At 42.7% G+C, this 18,245-nt stretch overlaps 1 protein-coding gene across 1 annotated transcript in view; it reads left to right on the forward strand.

Annotated features, from left to right (window-relative positions):
- RCC1L (RCC1 like) overlaps positions 1 to 18,245 on the forward strand; it is a 109,593-nt gene that overhangs the window by 4,012 nt on the left and 87,336 nt on the right. The window contains exons 2-4 of the mRNA XM_069226912.1: positions 2,266 to 2,395; positions 4,742 to 4,870; positions 7,274 to 7,340. Coding sequence (XP_069083013.1) covers positions 2,266 to 2,395; positions 4,742 to 4,870; positions 7,274 to 7,340 — 326 coding nt within the window. The remainder of the gene's footprint in view (positions 1 to 2,265; positions 2,396 to 4,741; positions 4,871 to 7,273; positions 7,341 to 18,245) is intronic.

The following is an 18,245-nucleotide window of genomic DNA, read 5'->3' on the forward strand; positions in this document are numbered from 1 at the left end:
CTTTTTGAAAGTGGGAATTTTCTTGCTTAACCATTCTGTGCCTCTGCCTGGCTGTGGGACACACGACTGGGTTTAGATGACAGTTGGGCTGTTTGTGAAATCACTCTAGACAGACACACAAAGGGAGCTGATGTGTGCTTTGCATATCCTGATGTGTCTTCCTGGGCTAGAGTGGTGGGAGGAGCTGTGTCTGTCCTTATACAAAACAGTCTCCAGTCACCTGGAGTGTGTCTTTTGGGGTCAGGGCAAGAAAGGCAGGGTCTCGTGCACTACAAAGACTTCTCTTTGAAGTTTGCCTACTTCAAAGACAGACATAAGTATAAGTACTGTACCTCTGACCCCACATACTTAGAACACTTCTGGATTGTGGACATTCTGTCAGGAAGAAGAGCTGGATGCTATTGGTGGGACTGCCACTTTGTGGTGCCTGTTGCTTTGTTGTGCTGGCCTGCTGCTTGCTGATTCTGTCCTGGGAGTGAAAGGACTGGACTTTGCTTTCTACATCCTGCTTTCTAAGGTTCACCAAGAGCCTGAACTGAACTTGTATCCTGTTATGAAGACTTAGGGACATCAAAGACTTCGTCTGCCAGTGCCTGGGATCTTCTGCTGAAAAACCTGACTTGCCAAGTGGAGGCAACTCCAGTCCTTGGACTGTTGGAAGTGTATGCTGGTGACTTAAAGAAGAAAATCCACACACCGACGTACAGCAGCAGAAAAATTTGACGCGGCGCCTGTCTCTCAGCTGCAGAATTGACGCAGCGCCTGTCTCTCGGCTGCAGAATTGACGCAGCGCCTGTCTTGCGGCTGCAGAATCGACGCAGAGCCTGTTTCCCCACGGCTCCATCAACACAGTGTGTCTGGATTTTCCACAAATTGTCCCTGGGCGTGTCAATCTCTCATCGACCCCGCACCATACTAAGGAGCCAAGGCTGCGTGTCCAGAAATCAACGCATTGCCTGTCTTGCGAGGAAAGAATTGACACATCACCTCCCCTGCTAGTAAGAAACCGATGCATCACCTCTCCTGCGAAGAAAGAATAGACTCACCACCTCCCCTGCGCATTAAGGAACAAATGCATAGCTGTGGTTTTTGGCGCATCACCTCCCTTGTGGCCACATCGTATTTGTTTTTGATGCAGGTACTTAGTGCTAAAAAGATTCAGTCATTGACTCCTATGGATTAAGATTCATTTCAACTTTTTAAAAATTGATGCCTTTAATTGTGTATGTTGGATTTTTGTTGTTTTCGTCTTGTTTTACTCAGATAAATAATGGCTATTTTTCTAAACTGGTGTGTAGTCCTTTTGTAGTGTTTTCACTGTTTGTGTGTAAAATACTTTACACATTTCCTCTGAGATATGCCTGACTGCTCACGCTAACCTACCAAGGGGGCAAGTGAGGGTTGTCTTAGCTGTGTAACTCCCTTACGATGACTGGAGTAAGTGTCCCTGCTTGGACAGGGTGCAAACCCCTGCCAACTAGAGAACCCATTGTAACACTTCTGATATGCCTCAAGTTTCCAAGACTGCATCCAGATATGGTGTCATTCATCTAGACAAGTATCCACAACTGCTGCCAAAGTCTGTAAGCAATCAAAAGTGGGATCTGGTTAAAAAAAAGTAGCATAAGTTCCAACGATGCTTATTGATATAAACAGTCCTCACCCTTCTGCATGGCATCCTTAAGCAGAGGTTGAGCAGGATAGGCCGCATAGGAATTGCTAAGATATCATTCACTTTTTGGAAACACTGGGAATTATGTTTGAAATAATGGCGAGACAAAACTTGAGTAAATCACACTTTTCTCACCTAATTGCATTTCGTTAACATATTGCAGTCACCATCTCATGGGTATATTGAAAATGAAAACACAAAACTTCTTTATCATCTTCAGGATCTGCTGCCTTAAATTGCATGTGATTTAATACTTCTAGCAATTGTTGATCCAAGATATGCTTTCACGAAGTGAAAAGCAGTTTATTTAAAACATTTAAGTATATGGCTTGTAAAATGCTGTCAACTTGTTACAGGTAGTATGGGTAATCTGTTGAAGGTTTGTGTCTGCAACATTGGGAGTTTTGTCTAGATGCACTACAACATTTCCGCTTTTTTTGCATGTTTTCCCATGTCATGTATTAATATCAGACTAGTGCAAGATACAGCCATCTTCGATGTACTCCATGCATTCTTGATAAGGCAGATGTTTTATAGCTTATTTTACCATTGAGTTGTTTGCAATTTTCTCACATATATAATTCCCTTTTTAGATTTCTTCTGCCGCATGTGGCTATGGGTTCACGTTAATATCCTCCAGAACAACTGATCTCAACAAGGTCTGGGGAATGGGCCTGAATAAGGATTCTCAGATTGGATTCCACAGGAGCAGGAGAGACAGAAGTAAGTCACAGAGTAAACTGCAAGATCATATATTCTAAATGACCCTAGACCTTCCAAGTGGGTACCTTCTTCGAATGAATGAATATGTGGTGGCTAGAGTGGAAAGCAGATTGCCCTTGGGGATCCCACCATGTTTAAGTAGTATTATGTGTTTATTATACATTGATATAAAAACTAGAAATGCACTTTTATTTTAACCGGGGGGGGGGGCTAAATTAGTCATTGAGCAACCTTAATCTTCTGCCCTTACACCCATCCAGCATTGGTAATTAGGAATATCATGTTAGCTGAAGTAAAATAGCATTGGTTGTAAGGGGATCAACAAATAATTTAGCTGTAATGTAATGTATGAAGACTGCTAAGGTCTATGTCACGCTACCAGTTATTGTTTTGAAATTGTACACTAATTAGTGGAAGATACTTGTTAGTTTGTGATTAAAACTTCTGACCTGGTTTGGTTGAGTTCTGCTTTTCCTCTTGCCGTGCTGAGGACATCTCATAAGTGTCATTGAGGCACATCTTGAAGTAGTATTTTAAATACATCACTTGTTCAGCCATTGACATAATTGTGCTCTTTAGAACAGCGCCTGGGTACAGCTACGACTACATGGCAAAGTAACTGCTGCCCAATCACATGGATGTCAGCAGTATTTAATAGATCCTTTTTACTCTTTGTCCTGCGTTACAGTATACAAATGTGAAGTCAGAACCTTTGGGCCTTCTTTAAAATTTTGTATCTTTGAGAAAAGATCTAGCCCGCTTCCCTTTTTGATGAGTGACCAGCTGGAGCATGACGATGGACTTAGTTTGCCTCGCCCTCAAAGTGACAATAAGGGCATATCCCTGTTGGTGGGCAGCAGAGGCAGAACCTGTACACATTGTGTACAGAGTAGTTGACACTGTCGCTCATGATTAATTTTGCATTAGATCCTTCTTGGACAGATAAAGTGCGGTCTATGTCATCCTGACGGATCATGGGCTTACACTAAGGAATGTACTTCCCTTCACTTTCGGTTTTGGGACTAGCACCCAGTGCTCAATCTAAGTCTCAAGCATACAGGGTGTGGTGGCCACAGGGTCAAAGTTACTTACTGCAAGTTGTGGTTTTGTGGGACTCTATATGTTTACAACTAGAGTACAACATTCTACCAGCCTTAGGCATCCAATACCTCATACTGTGCAAGAGGACTTAGGACCATTCCATGGATAGGTATGCCAGTAAATTGGAGCAAAAGTCTGGGTGGATGAATCTCCACCCTTGATGCATTACCTCACTCTTAAAAGGGGCACTGAGGAGTGGAATTAGGTTTGCTTTAGCCATTGAACTGAGAGCCCCAGACAGTAGGTAAGACATTCTATTCCACATTTTGGGCTCACCTCTTGCTAACTCCTAGACAAGAGGTTCACTCCATATGTCCTTCCTATACATTCTGTATCAACGGTTTTGCTAAGCCCTCTGTTCTGAGCATGAGGCCCAGTTTCTAGTCAAAGACCAGCCCCCTTTTGCTCCACAACAACAAACAGATGTCCCGTCCACTCTTCTTTATGCACACTTGTGAGTGCCAGACTCTTCAGAGACCTCTTATTGGTAGTGGCACAGCTGAGACCAAAGTGTCCCTGTTAAATTTTTGGATGCCCCTGAATATTTCACACCCTCAGAAGCGCCTTTCCAGTAGAGGTTTTCCACCAACCACTGTTCTCCGGACAATCAAACAGATAAGTCTGTCATTCATGCAGCAATTTCACCTGATCAAAATGCATTCATTAACATGGTGATACACAGGCAAATTCAGGCAGACTCAAGCTCCCCACCGTCGTTGCTAATGCATACCTCTTTCCCACACACGGGGAACGCTGTTTCAGCATTGCTGTCTGTCAGGCAATAAATATCCTTCTAGATGCATCAGTGTCGTACCAGTGTGTGTTGAGCTCATTCGGGCAACATGCTCACCCACATCATTCTAGGAGAAACTGTACATAAAAGGTAATGCAACTGGAAACTATTAAGGAGTTCAAAAAATGATATTGACTACACCTACATGACAGATAAACTAGCCAGCTGAAGCCGTGCACCCCAAACTCTCATTCTCCAAGCCATTGTTTCCCCTTGCACCATCTGTGAAGAAGACCATGTGTTTGAAAATGTATTTCTTGGCTTAAGGTCTCAAATTTTGAAGGAGCCACAACTTGAAGCAACTGATTTACTGATGCTTCAAAAGGTATAAATGAAGAAAATAAAATACTCTTGAAACTATATTTCTACTGTTTAGAATAATTGATTCTTTTTTTGGATTCTTAAGTACACGAGCAATTATCTTAATCTGTTTTGCATTTATCTTGTTGCAGCAAAAGGGTATGAGTATGTCCTGGAGCCATCCCCTGTACCATTACCTCTGGTGAAACCGCAGGAGACCCAGGTTTTGCAGGTTGCATGTGGAAGAGCACATTCCCTGGTCCTGACAGACAATGAAGGAGGTATGTTTGGCCACTGAAAGCATGAGTCATCTGCAGCCTGCTATATTGCTGAAAGTTTCTGTGACAGGTTCAAAAGGAACTGCCACATGAATGGTTATGGTAAGATCTGGGCAAATGTCCCAGGATTTGACCAGTAATGTTCAAATTAATCTCCGGGAGATTCAGGGTGACTTGCGAATATTCGTCGTTTAGTTTGAGCTCCAGGACCCCTCTCACAGGAAAATCGGTCACTCTCTCTTCAAAATTTGCATGTTTTTAAAAAAGATCTAAAGCCCTACAGGAAAGGGCAAGTAAAAGTAAGGCATTTTCTAAAATTCAATTTCAAAGCCCCTGTATTGGAGTACTATCTCCCACAAGAGCATGCCGGGGTCCATTTATAAAAGAAACAAATTCTGCATCAGTGTGCGCAGTGTAGCTATCGGAAAGACTGCTTTCTTCTAGGCTTCTATCATGATGTAAAAGAAAGGCTAATATTTACATTCTATTGATGTAGCACAAAATAGACCTTGTACTATGTTGATAGACTGCGTTAAGATCGGACAGCACTTAGGTCCTGATTTATACTTTTTTTGCGCCGAATTACCGTCATTTATTGACACAAAAACGGCGCAAACTTACAAAATACAATTGTATTTTGTAAGTTTGTGCCGCTTTTGCATCAATAAATGACGGTAATGCGGTGCAAAATAAGTATAAATCAGGGCCTAACTCTTAACAGTCACTATGAACACCTTAGGAAAACCACCTTCTGCTGGGTATGCAGTATGAATGTGTGTGTGTGTGTATATATATATTTATCTCCAGATATTAGGCCTTCCCTATACTCAAGCTACAGATGGGGATGAAGAACTACCTTCCGCTATGTATGTAGTATATAGCCTTGGTAAAAAATGTAGACATCCTCCGAAGCTGATCTAGAAAAACAATTTCTGTTGGCTATGGAAATGCTACAGACATAACAGAAAATAACCCTTCCACTGTGTTTATAGTGCTAGTAGTGGTTGCAGGGATTTTTCTTTTTGTTGTACTTCCCTGCAAGGGCCTGTCCATCTTAAAATATAAATGCCATGCACTGTCCTCTAGGCTCTTGCCTTCCATGGAGTGCCCTTAAGATTAAATATTTAGCTATACCCTAGTCCAGTAGTTTCTGCAACCAAACTCAATCCTTTAGATCACATCAAAAATTCAGGTAATAATTATCAATACACTAACTATTCACCCAGCCTAGTTGGATTTTTCAAAACATGCACCCTTTACTAAAGTGGTTGGTATAAAATAGTAGAAAGTGTTTACTTTTGCAAGGGGAAAAGTCTTGCCTTGTTTCTTGGTCACATTGTAATCCCCTCATATCTGATACATTAAAGCAGAACTTTAACACCAATTTGTCTTTTAATTATTTTAGAAATAAGCTACCCAAACTAACCTTTTTCATTGCGTTTCAGAACGTTTAAAAACATTAGGAAGCACCTGTGCCTCTTTGTGTACTATCTTGAAATGATGATTTGCTGTATGCTGTTTCTGCAGTTTCAATTCTGCTGGTGCCAGCATTCTTACATAATGGTACAGTGAGGCGGTAAAATTATCTGTGACATGTGGGATTTACTCAAGTTACAGTAGCCTGCCTTAATGCACATGGGTTTCAAAGCTACAACATCTCTTCTGTCTCTTCTAAACATTTTGCATCACAACCAAATCAATGTTTCCTTTCCCTGCTTTCACACATCCCATAGGTAATTTTGAACATCTTAATTCATTACTTTGGGCCCGGGCATGCGCCCATTATGTTGGGTTCAAACTGAGGGTTTTATTTTGAGCAAAGAACTATGGATAAAACCCAGATCGGTGACGGGGGTGAATGTTTGATTGCTTCCGCATTCCATCCATCGTTTGTGTTTTGCTTTGCTTTTTCTGCCATAAGTGTACTGGGTATGCCCAGACGTGGGTCCCGTGCTCACTATGCCACCGGATTCAAGCTAGCCTGGCTGATGAAGGGTGAAACCCTGAAACCGGTCCCAGGATGCTTGTTACCAGTCCAGGGAGGACCTGGCCTGGCAGTTCGGGCTGGACTGTTCCCATGAGGAACAGGGTCAAGACTGATTTGCATATGGCTGGGTCTGAACTGGGGTGGCATGGTGAGCAAAAGAACGATGGATAAAACCCAGATCGGTGACTGGGGGTGAATGTTTGATTGGTTCCTCATTTCGTCCATCGTTTGTGTTTTGCTTAACATTTTACAGAGGTACACATGTTCCCTAAAAGCAAAATATTATTTTCGTGGGCTGTTCAAAGAGTACCTTGATAAACATGCACCCAAATATAATGTGATCTTTATCAAAGTTGGCAATGCCCATTTATTCTTCAAATTCTGTGACTCACATGTTCTTGTGGTTTTTTTTCCTGTAGTTTTCAGCATGGGCAATAATTCCTATGGTCAGTGTGGAAGGAAGATTATGGAAGGTGAAGTTTACAGGTACCATTCAAGAGGAGCGTGCTTTAATTTACTGCTGTTGCCATGCATATTTACTCGTGAAACCATGATTCCCACACACAATATTTTCCATTTGCACACTCCGATCATCAAATGCTGTAGAACTTACTGCAGGTGTGGGATGTTTCATTTATGCCACACATTTATTATTTATCACACGAGTGGGTCAATTCTGGAAAGTCGAGAACACTTCTTTTGTCAGAAGAGAATTTGATTTAAATGAAAGAACATATGACTATATTGAATTTTGGAGCTTCGATCATTATTTTTGAAAGAAGATTTTCACACGTGGAACCTTGTCATTGTGCTGTATGTGAGGAATGTTCCTTTTCTAATGAAATACTAGTACTAATACATGATGCTAGTCACAAGGAGAATACACATACAAATACTGCCTTTAAATATGACACAAATCCAAAAGGTAATCCTAGTAGTCCAAGAGTACTTCTTATTTTTGTGACACACAAGTAATGTAGAGAAAAGCACTAAACTGTCTTGATGTGAGCACAGTTTTATCTTGAAAACAGTTCAAATTGTAGAAACATAGAATTAGAGAATTATCACTGCACTGAACATTGCACAAGGTTGTCAAAAGCTATTTACTGTCAATTATACCTCTGTGGTAAAGTGCTCCTTTTGACATGGTCACCTATCTTTTTTTGCCTTTTTTTGCCACTGGTACTGAGGATTTTTGACTGAAGGTGTGGATTCCTGCTATCTGGGTCCTAAGTGCCAGTGCTCTCTAAGACAAGGTAAAGGGTCTAATTGTGTACATTTGGCACACATTTTAGCATCTCTGTAAGTCTCTATTAAGTGGTAACCCTGGTACCTATGGCCTACAGACTTAAGAGGGTCCTTAAGTGCTGCAGCATATATTGTGCCACCCTTAGGGACCTCCTCCCTACAAATTGCACACTGCCGGCCATTGCAGACTGCATGTCACAGTGCAATCCATGAGTGAAAACATGACATAGCGTGCCATGTCTCAAATCACTGCATCTAATATATGTAAGTCACCCCTTCAGCAGGCCTTAAAGCTCGAAGGCGGGATGCATTATATTTTATGTGAGGACATGTGTGCATAAGTAGACATGCTCCTGTGATGTCTAGTTTTATTGCTAGATATTGCAAGTGAACAGAGAAGCCATGTTAAGGTATGTACTGGGCACTGGTCATTACAAGTTACCAAGCTACATAATAGCTTCACTGAAATCTATGGTATTTGGTGTCAAATACCTTTTCTTAATAAACCCATGCTGATGCCAGTTATGGAATTATTCTGACATGCACTCTGAGGGCACCTTAGAGGTGCTCCCTGAAACCTACTAGTCCTCTAGTGTGCTGGCTGACTGGTATTGACAAGCCTGCCACCAGGCATGGGTTTTTAACCCCCCTGGAGGCGAGAGCCCGTGCTCTCAGATGCCAGAAAGAATGCCTGCTCTTGCGGAAGGTGTTAACGTCTTCTCCTGCAGGATGGCTAGTGAATCTGCATACTGAGCCAGGGACATCAAAGAGCCTACTGCCTTTGATATGTGACCCCGGCTTCCCCAGACATGGGGGAGACCAACCCCTGCCTACATTTGGCACCAGGATAGGTCAGAAATTAGCTGTGCAGGGAGGCGTGTTGCGCAATCAGGCTGGTCACACCCCTAAGGTGGGTAGCCTGATGTGAGCCACAAAAGAAGGGTTCTACCATCTTGTTTTTGGTGGAATTAGGAGTTCCGGGGCAGGGTTATGCCCACTCCCCACAGGAAGTGATCATATAGGGGGTGTAGTCACCCATGGGGTAAGTAGCCCATTGGCCACTACCCCATACTACCCTGAATGCCCCTAAATTGAGTATTTAGGTGGGCCCCTGACACCAGGAACTTAGATTAGTCCAACTGAAGAAAAGAAAGGACAAAGGAGAGCGGAAGAAGCGAGAAGAGAACTGTGGACTGCTGGTGGACTTTGGCGCCAAATCTTGCCGGCCTACCTGCTCCTGTTTCGACAGTCACGACAACCTGATGCTTCCTGCAGCTATGCATCCTCCAAAGCCTCAGATGGAGGGCTTCTAGCACTTCACCAAGCCTTCAGCATCTATCTTGAAGTGGAGGAGCTACTTCCCAGCAGCCTAAAGGCACCAACTGCAATGTCTGGTTCACTCTTCTGTTGTTTAATGCATCCACTGATGCGGCAGTCACCCAGAAGTAGGTCACTGTGCTCAAGGAGGTCATATCCATCTCCTTACCAAGTGAGGAGACACCAGGGCCAACCAGAGCCCCCCTGCACCATTACCCGAGGTGCCTTGCAGCAACCAAAGCTTGTTTGAGTCCAATCCAGACTCCAGCGCCGCAAAGACCAATCAGTTGGTGAGGGACATCGGCACTGCAGAGGCCAGCACTGAGTGACCCAAGATTCCTGTTTTGCACTACCCCCAACCCCCCCCCCCCCCCCCCCCCCCCCTTTGCAGGTCTAACCAAGAACCCTGGACGGCTTTGATACACAGGGCACCAGCTGACCAAAACCCTCTGCCCCAAGCTCCCTGGCCCGGGTCCACAACAACTGACAGTGGTGTCCTGCCCCTAGGACCCCCACAAACTGAGCCCCCAGTTGGTAGCTTCGGGACTTGATCCTAAGTCCCCATCTGCAGACTGTTTCTGAGTGGCTCCCCTTTTTTCCTCCAGGCACCCTGACATCAGGAACTAAGATTTGTCTGACTGAAGATAGAGGACATAGAGCACAAGACCACCATACCTTCCAGCACCTCTGCACCTAGATAGTCCAAGGCAGGTAATCTTGAAGTGCTGGTGGTACTTTGGGCCTTGGCCCCCATCACCTTAAAGTCCTAAAGGGGACCCCCAAGAATTGTTTGCAAATACCTGTATGCAGTATATCTATCTTTCTCTATAGGAAAGCATTGCTGCTTTAAAAATGCATTTGAGTGGCATTTTTACTTACTGCAAAAACTGATAAACTGAACAGTACTTTCCCATTTATGAAGTTCTTTGTGTTGAAATAAATATGAAAATAAAATTGGCCTCAAGTTTCTTTTTGCGTATATGTCTCATTTATTCAGTGTGTGTTCAACAAGTGCTTAGCACTGACTTCTGATAAGCCTAACCTGCTTGCCCACACTACCATAAGTGAGAGCATTTAGGGTTATTACTTTATCCTTTGTCTTCAAATAAGGGTCACCTGTACTATCTGGATAGTGTACCCCTACATTCAGCAAACTACATTGATAGCTAGCTTCCTCCACCATGCATGTTAGAAAGGAAAACACATATGTGCAGTAAGAAACTGGCAAAACAAGGGATATATATAACAATGTTGAAAACTTTGACAAATTTAGATAGTTTTCATTGTGCTTTACTTTCCAGGTCAAGCCTTAAGCACATGCCACTGAAACCCTCCTGAAAATAGCAATGCTAGTCTTTGGAATATGAATCCTAACGTGAAGGCGCCCTTTTGTTTTTTAGTGATTCTGCTCATTACACACAGATCTCAAATATGTATGTGAGGAGTATATTATTTATTTACGTAATATGCTTTTTCACAGTGAGGTTGACGAGCCAGGACACAATGTTTTTTTTTATTTTTATTAAAAGTTTTTTAAGTTCACTGATGCTTTTGACTTACCCAGACATGCCATAAGGCAGGGACAATCTTAGCTCCTTCCCGAGTCCCCAGCATATTAGGGACCTCAACAATAACCTTCCATGCCCTGGTTTAGAGCACGGAATTTGCAGTACCAAAACCATGCAGTGACAGATGTTGAGGACTGAGCCCCTGAGTTTTTCAGATAGAAACTCTAACGAATCTCGCTCTTAATTGCACGCCACATCAGTGTAGCTTCTCTCTCTGTCTTTTGCTCGACTCTGGTGTACTATCACTCACTTGCTTCCTCTTCCTCTCTTGTTCCCGCTGTGTTGCTCAGTCCATCTTCCCTCATTGGTCATACGTCGTGCAACCAGCAGTCAATACAGATATGATCTGCTACACAGAGGAAGGACAAGCTTGAGTAAAAAGAAGAGCACACATTCATGACGAAGCACATGGGCAGAAAAAGTAAAGCAAAGCTGTGAACCCGTGAAACATCTGGCAGCACTCTGTCGACACTGAAATGCTGGTACAACCTTAACGATACATTAATACACATTAGCTCTATTTCCATAGTTGGAGGAAGCCAGAGGATCAGTTGTGCCTCTAAAACGTATGATGAAGTAAAGAACATTCCTTCCTAGAAGGCATCATTCTAGAACACGGGAGGACAGAAGAACAGAATTGGTGGGAGTCTGATGCTAAGTCATTAAAACATACTCCTAGAAATACCCACTGCTACACACTCATTTGAAGCACCAAATGTGATCTGGTAATTCTCTCCAGGGAAATAATTTCATATCATACCACCGCCAGAATCGATGAAAAAATCTGGGATGGTATGTCAGAATACACTAAAAAGCAACAAAAGCTATAAATAAAAACATTTTAGAAAGATACTCTGTTTGGTTCTGTTGAATAAAACACTTTGCCTCGATCTTCTTTTCATCCGTCTCACAGCAATGGCAAAATACTTCATATCATCATTTTGTCATTGTAAGACAAAGACGTGGTGTAGTCTGACCATTACCTAATAACCTTTAATAATTAGCTACCACTGATAGTCTGGGAACCCACTCAGTACTAGAATAAGTCTGGAAAACATACTTTGGCAGGTTGCCAACAAAAAAAATATATATATATCATAAAGCCATAGCAGAGGTGATGATCAAATTTGCTTAATATCTGTGATGTAAATTTCCCTTGAGTTAGGATACAAACAAATTATTGAAATGTAACAATTAAATTAACACAGTGTAAACTGTACTAGGATCACAACGCTTTGGTTGCCAGAATAGCTAACAATAGCCAGAATAGCTGAATGTGAAAAGAAGAAAACTCTGGAAGACAGCAAACCTCTAGTGCCTTAATAGATCAACCAGACTCTTCAGTCTGCTAAAACAATTATGATATCGTTAAGGGGAACATACCTTTCTTCATGTTCAACAAGTATGGACAAACCTGATAGTAATAAAACTAAACCACTGTTTTGTTTAGAAATTTGAATTGTTCAAGAAAAGAACTAAAATGCTATTCCAGCCTGTTAGTGATAATTTGAAGCCACAAAAATTCCTCACACCCGTCAAATGACAAAATGCTGATTAGCTAACATTGCCACCAATGGCGTAACATAATTGTAGCTGCAAAGAATGCAGCATTTTTAAATCCTAGGCCCATTGCAGACAACCACTGTTCGGAACCATTCCCTTAACAAAAGAAAACTTCAAATTTGTAAAATAAAATGCAAGCCAAACAGTCAGATGATCATCTTCTAGCTGGAAATGTGTCCTTATTTTAACCTTTGTTAGCACACTTTTTCTTTGCATTTCCCAATTTATAATACAATAACATATACAGGCAAGAGGGGTTATGCAGTGCGAATTACTAGGATGTTATCCCTGTACATCAAATACCTTCTGCGGCCGGGGACCCACCATGTCCCTATTTCACCATCATACCTTCAGTCAGGAGTTCAGACCTTCAGATGCTTCAGCACCTCATCCCTTAAACTTGGTGGGGAGGATGGGGAAGGCATCAGGGACTGTATTGGAAATACATCTACCCCTTCCTCCATATTCACTTTACTGGTCATTATAGCCAGTCTAATATTATCCGGGAGTTTCTCGTCGCTTCTCAGCATAATCCTGCAGATTCCTGTTGCCACCAACCACTCACCTGCATCTTTCCTTCAAAGCTTTAGGGGAGGGCTTAGTGTTTGCAGCCAATGTATCACAATACTCCTTTTGGCTAGCAACAGTGCAAGTGAGACACATCTATATAAGATTTTCCTTTTTTCCATTTAGAGTCTAAACCCCATATGGAGTGTGTAATGTTGCTCTCTGCAGCAATATTTACAATCATCACCACCTGCTGTCAATTGTCAGCCACCGTCTGCATCATCTTGTGATCTGGTTGGGTACATTTTGTGTAGAGTAAGCTAGACACTGAATAATACCTTGTGTTGTGTAAAGGGGTAACCTTGCATTTCTTGGCAGTATGCTGATTTATTCTGCATCTATTTTACAGTGCCCCGTAATCTTGTTCCCACTTCCCACGAACTGAGAGGGCGTTGCAAGTGGTGCTGAATAAGTGAACTATAAATATTAGAAATGGTTATCCCACCCTGTGACAGGTTAGCAGTGGTCACAACTGTAAAAGGTTTAGGATAGCACCAGGAAACATTATCATGGAAGTCTTATGGCCTTTTTAAATGTAGAAAACATTAGGAACTGACCTGCTCCAAATTTGAATCTTTAACTTCAAATGTTATGGATTCAAATAAATCTCTTAGTAATTTACAACTGCCATCTTTCCACCCTGCAGGCTGTTGCCTAGTTTGAGCTTCTAGAAATATGAATATGCCAGATTTCCGCCTTCGGATAAAAGGGAACATTTTCCATAACTTTTTTTTAGCAACACAATCCCAAATCTGTGACATCAGCAACCAAAATTAAGGAGTATCTGGATCAGCCTTTTCAGGCATTATTGTGCACGCCAAAGTGCAGTGTTTGCGGAGTCTTTATTTTTATCCTTATTCCTAAATAGATCTTTATAAGATGGGATTTTGCAGAGTTATTAAGAATTGGCAAATAATCTGTGTCAAATAAAACAGACAAATATGAACAGCCTTGCTTACTGTTGCCTGATCACAGAACTTGAAAAACAATTGAGAAATGTGTACTAGTGCATGTATTGAAATTTTACAAACACATTCCCACTGATTACTAATCTGGGTTCCATTTGTGGTGCAGTTTAGAATCTGCACAACTTAAGAAATTGATTATCCTACTCTGTGTAATGGTGACTCTGATTTTTTTTGTTTTTAAACCCTTATTGATTGCTCAGTGCTAATAGCAGCTATTGTGAAACATGCTCACACATGAGTTATAAAGGAAAAGGTTCTGGACTCCTTTCATTCTTTTCTGATTAACAGAAAATTCCTCTCATAGCCCTACTAAGGTAAAGGGATGTGACTAAGGAATCCACATTGGCTTCTGCACTTTTTATTCTTTGCTTGGAGCCACTGAGAGTCTTGATTTAAAGAACAGGTGTCATATATAACAATATGTAGGTGGACACGTAACCTTTTGTTAGAGCGCCATCTGTCATTTGCACCCTCTTTGTGCAGACTAGCAAAAGCTTTGACCATGGATATTCTCTGAAGTTTTAAAGCTCGAGCCTTGAAAACTGAAATTAATGTTTTCTTTTCTCAGCAGTTAAAACACATTTTATCCAGCCTGCGACAGGAATTGCAAATGGAAGGCATCAATTGGTTTCATTTTGGACCCGAGTTAAAATAAAATATATATGTTTTAAGGTAGCTCACTTCAGTCAAGCAACTATCACTAAATGATTGTCATCCTTACTCCAGTTCACCATTTTCTGCGCAGCAGTTCAAGCTATAGCGATGTTTAGCGATGTTTAAGACTGATTTTGGCGACACAATCTTCATTCTGCTCACAAAACCTCCTGTGATCTTCTTATGCCCATTCTTCACTTGGCAGACACTCTTCTTCGGGTGAAACTACATGCATCTGGGTGCAAGACTTCACTTCACATGATCCTACCTAAGGTTAAAAGCGCATCCTAAGAAATACATGTACTTATTCACATTCTTTTCCATATCAGGAGGTTCCAGAGGGTGGGAAGAGTATTTTTTAACCTAAAAATAACCTAAAAATACTTTAAATTCAAGGTCACTCTGGTGTAATCTCATTCCTTCTGGAAAGACATCAATTCCATACAAGGGTCGTGCCAGAACTTGGAACATAATTAAATCTATTATCCTTTAAAAAAAAGTATAGAACAGCCTACATGTTCAACATTTTCTAATTCTCTTTGCTTTTTGCTGTCCATCCCTTTACCTCGTATAACTTGTTTGTTTTGTTTTACTATTGCCATCATCAGAAGTATGGACGTCTTAGGCATCATCTTGGTACTATTGGCTATAAGGTGTAGTGATGCTGTTGTACGTGTAAGTAGTGCTAGATGCAATTTTCTAAATAAATTAAAAGTAAAACTAGTAGTGTAGAAAGTGTAACAATTGGTTTAGAATCTACAGGACCAGAGAAAAAGACAGTATTTTTCACTCACTTCCTATTCAATTACTTCTATATGTTTGTCTTCTCCTCCTTGTAGGAACCGGAAACTGACTTTGTGGTCATGCATAGGCCTGGAAGCAATCATTTACAGAAAAAAAGTTGTGATGAGGGCCAGGAATGTCTTTATTGACAGGGCCCATCCTAGCTATCGGAAGATGGTGAAAATACTTTTCCTGGATAGTCGTAGTCTGTTTGAACATGTTCCAAAAGCTCTTTCGTCCTTGAGCTTGGACTGCATAACTCTGAATTTACCACTTCCTCTCAGTAACTGGGGGCTTTGGAATAATAATTTGATTAGTCAGTTGCAGCCTGTTCTTATATCCTGCAGAAAATATTTGCATAGAGAAAGTTACAAAAAAATTGTTACATGATGATTGTAGTGAGGCAAAAGTAAGCTTTAGAGGTGTGTTACTAAAGTGTCTTAGGCAAGACATGATAAGAATTGCTTTAGTATGCATAAAGTTATAAATAGAGACCTCCACATCCTTTCAGGATTGAAGAAATGTTGATTCCTGAAAGCTTTGGTAAGATATACCATTTAAGCGTACTATTTCTAATTGCAAGGAAGATCGTATACTAAACAGCAATCATTTCCTCCCATTGTGAAAATTGTAGTAAACTGGGCAATCTAAACATTACATTCCAACCACAACAGTTGCCTTAGTATCACCCTTGTGGTTGCTGGGAAAGTGTAAATTAACAAATTTGAGTAGTACATGTTAAAGTTACCCACACTGTAAGGTAATATCACGTAGTGGAAACAGTCGTGCACAGCACTTCCTGCCAGCAACAGTATGTTTATAGGTCTGCTGTACTTTAAAGGCTTTTTAATGAGAACATGTTAAAAGGCATAAATTCCCAGCAATGGAAAAGTAGTACAATACTGTAAGGAAGTCCCTTCCTTGGCATGATTACCCCCTGACTTTTTGCCTTTTGTTGATGCCAGTTATGATTGAAAGTGTGCTGGGACCCTCCTAACCAGGCCCCAGCACCAGAGTTCTTTACCTACACTCTACCTTTGTTCCCACAATTGGCACAGCCTTGGCACACAGATAAGTCCCTTGTAAGTGGTACCCCTGGTACCAAGGGCCCTGTTGCCAGGGAAGGCCTCTAAGGGCTGCAGCATGTCTTATCCCACCCTGGGGACCCCTCACTCAGCACATGCACACTGCCTCACAGCTTGTGTGTGCTGGTGGGGAGAAAATGACTAAGTCGACATGGCACTCCCCTCAGAGTGCCATGCCTACCTCACACTGCCTGTGGCATAGGTAAGTCACCCCTCTAGCAGGCCTTACAGCCCTAAGGCAGGGTGCACTATACCGCAGGTGAGGGCATATGAGCAATATGCCCCTACAGTGTCTACGCAAAACCTTAGACATTGTAAATGCAGGGTAGCCATAAAGAGTAAATGGTCTGGGAGTTTGTCAAACACCAACTCCACAGTTCCATAATGGCTACAATGAAATCTGGGACGTTTGGTATCAAACTTCTCAGCACAATAAATGCACACTGATGCCAGTGTGGGATTTATTGTAAAATACACCCATAGGGCATCTTAGAGATGCCCCCTGAATACCAGTCCGACTCCTAGTCCTAGACTGACCAGTTTCTGCCAGCCTGCCACAACCAGACGAGTTTCTGGCCAAATGGGGTGAGTGCCTTTGTCACTCTGTGGCCAGGAACAAAGCCTGTACTGGGTGGAGGTGCTCCTCACCTCCCCCTGCAGGAACTGTAACACCTGGCGGTGAGCCTCAAAGGCTCATGCCTTTTGTTACAGCACCCCAGGGCATCCCAGCTAGTGGAGATGCCCGCCCCTCCGGCCACTACCCCCACTTTTGGCGGCAAGGCAGGAGAGGATGATGAGAAAAACAAGGAGTCACCACCCACCAGGCAGGACAGCCACTAAGGTGTCCTGAGTTGAGGTGACCCCTGCCTTTAGAAATCCTCAATCTTGAGATTGGAGTATTCCCCCAATAGGAATAGGGATGTGCCCCCCTCCCCTCAAGGAGGAGGCACAAAGAGGGTGTAGCCACCCTCTAGGAGAGTAGCCATTGGCTACTGCCCCCCCGACCTAAACACACCCCTAAATTTAGTATTTAGAGGCAACCCAGGAAATCAGATTCCTGCAGCCTACACAAAGAAGGACTGCTGACCGGAAAGTCCTGCAGAGACGACAACTGACTTGGCCCTAGCCCTACCGACCTGTCTCCAGACTCAAAGAACTTGCACAGCGCATCCGACAGGGACCAGCGACCTCTGAGGACTCAGAGGACTGCCCTGAACCCGAAGGACCAAGAAATTCCAGAGAACAGCAGCACTGTTCACTAACAGCAACATCTTTGCAACAAAGAAGCAACTTTTAAAGAACTCACGATTCCCCTCCGGAAGTGTGAGACTTCACACTCTGCACCCGACATCCCCGGCTCGAGCACCAGAGAACAAACACTGCAGAGAGTGCTCCCAGGCAACTGCGACTACGTGAGTAACCTGAGACAACCCCTTGGCACCCCAACAGCGACGCCTGCAGAGAGGATCCAGAGGCTTCCCCTGACCGCGACTGCCTGGTAACAAGGAACCCGACGCCTGGACCAAGCACTGCACCCGCAGCCCCCAGGACCGAGAGGAACTAACCTCCAGTGCAGGAGTGACCAGCAGACAACCCTCTTCCTAGCCCAGTCTGTGGTTGGCCTGAGTAGCCCCCCTG

Source organism: Pleurodeles waltl, chromosome 3_2 (assembly GCF_031143425.1).
Source record: "Pleurodeles waltl isolate 20211129_DDA chromosome 3_2, aPleWal1.hap1.20221129, whole genome shotgun sequence".
Lineage (NCBI taxonomy): Eukaryota > Metazoa > Chordata > Amphibia > Caudata > Salamandridae > Pleurodeles > Pleurodeles waltl.